The sequence below is a fragment of the Eimeria acervulina genome, genomic scaffold, assembly GCF_000499425.1.
Source record: "Eimeria acervulina Houghton genomic scaffold, Eah_scaff1809, whole genome shotgun sequence".
Lineage (NCBI taxonomy): Eukaryota > Apicomplexa > Conoidasida > Eucoccidiorida > Eimeriidae > Eimeria > Eimeria acervulina.
In genome coordinates this window covers 2,108-3,707 of record NW_013550111.1, presented here as the reverse complement: position 1 = coordinate 3,707, position 1,600 = coordinate 2,108, and the positions used below count along the sequence as shown (strand labels likewise).

The window sequence follows — 1,600 nt, the reverse complement described above, 5'->3', positions numbered from 1 at the left end:
TTGCTGCTGCTAGCTGCTGCTGCTGCTAGCTTTTGCTGCTGCTGCTGCTACCTACTGCTGCTGCTAGCTTTTGCTGCTACTAGCTACTGCTCCTACGAGCTTTTGCTACTGCTGCTGCTAGCAGCGGCTAGCAACAGCTAGCAGCAGCCAGCAGCAGCAGCTAGCAGCAACTAGCAGCAGCAGCTAGCAGCAGCTAGCAGCAGACCCCAGCAAGCAGGCAAAGAAGAAGAGTATAAAGCCAGTCAAAAGTTAAAAACAGAAAAAAAGAAAAAGACAAAGAGAGACAGGATTGGGAGGATTAAAATAGACAACAACAACCCCAAACCCTAAACCCTAAACCCTAAACCCTAAAGAGACTAAACAACAATAACAACAACAACCTAATCGCTCTTGCTGCTGTCTCCTCTCTAGCCCTTCATCTGCTGCTGCTGGTTCTGCTGGTGCTGCTGGTGATGCTGGTGATGCTGCTGCTGCTGCTGTTGCTGCTGCTGCTGCTGCTGCAACCCCACACTACATATCAATGAGGCTCTGCGCTATGGCTGCCTGCAGCACCGCCTCCTGCAGCAAGCGCAAACAAACCCTAAACCCTAAACCCTAAACCCCTGAAGATATAAAGAGAAGCAACAAACACAAACCCTAAACCCTTAAACACAAAAACAAAAAACCAGCACATGCAAGCAGCAGAAAAGGAGACAGACAGAGAGAGAGCAAAATATATAAATAAAAATAAATAAATAGACAGAAGAATATACGCGGATGAAATAACAAAAAATATAAAAACAAAACATAAAACGAAGAGACAGCAGCAGCAACGGGAGACACAAGAACAGCAGCAGCAGCAACAGCAGCAGTAGCAGCTGCAGCAGCAGCAGTAGCAGCAGAGGTAGCAGTTGCAGCAGAAGCTGCAGCAGCAACAAACAAACAAAAGAAGTAAACAAAACTAAGACAAAAAGCAAAGAGAAGCCTCAACAACAACAGAAAAATGCTCGACATACATCGGAGTCTACTTGAATCCCTGCTGCTGCTGCAGCAGCAGCAGCAGCCGCAGCAGCAGCAGCTGCTGCTGCAGCATCAGATGAAGCCGCACCCGCACGCGGTGAGAGCTCCTCCACCTGCAGCAGCAAATCCAACACCAGCAGCAGCAGCAGCAGCTACAGCATCAGCAGAGGCAGCTAGAGCAGCAGCACCATCTGAAGCAGCAGCAGCTGCTGCTAAAGCAACAGCAGAACCAGCAGCAGAGCCGATCACCGCTGCACACGAAGCGCAGATAGCGTCAGCGCAGCAGCAACAGCAGCAGCAGCAACAACAGCATCAGCAACAGCAGTAGCAACAACAGCAGCAGCAGCAACAACAGTAGCAGCAACAGCAGCAGCAGCAACAGCAGCAGCAACAGCAGCAGCGTTGTCTCTTACCCCAAGAGGATCAGTATCAACCGGAATAACTTCATACGGAGGCGGGGGGCTTTGGCTTCGCTCTGTGCGGCGCCTCAGCTGCTGCTGCTGCTGCTGCTGCTGCTGCAAGGTATGGCTGTCGCTGAAGTCTGCTGCTGCTGCTCCTCCCCGTCCGTGCAGCAGACCCCGCGCTGCTGCAGCAACCCCAC

At 51.4% G+C, this 1,600-nt stretch overlaps 1 protein-coding gene across 1 annotated transcript in view; it reads right to left on the bottom strand.

Moving 5' to 3' along the window:
- Nucleotides 1-510: 510 nt before the first annotated feature.
- EAH_00063310 (hypothetical protein, conserved) overlaps nucleotides 511-1,600 on the bottom strand; it is a gene marked incomplete at both ends in the record, with an annotated part of 1,662 nt that continues 572 nt past the window's right edge. Inside the window, 3 exons of the mRNA XM_013396832.1 lie at nucleotides 511-558; nucleotides 996-1,112; nucleotides 1,413-1,585. Of these exons, the coding sequence (XP_013252286.1) occupies nucleotides 511-558; nucleotides 996-1,112; nucleotides 1,413-1,585 (338 nt within the window). The remainder of the gene's footprint in view (nucleotides 559-995; nucleotides 1,113-1,412; nucleotides 1,586-1,600) is intronic.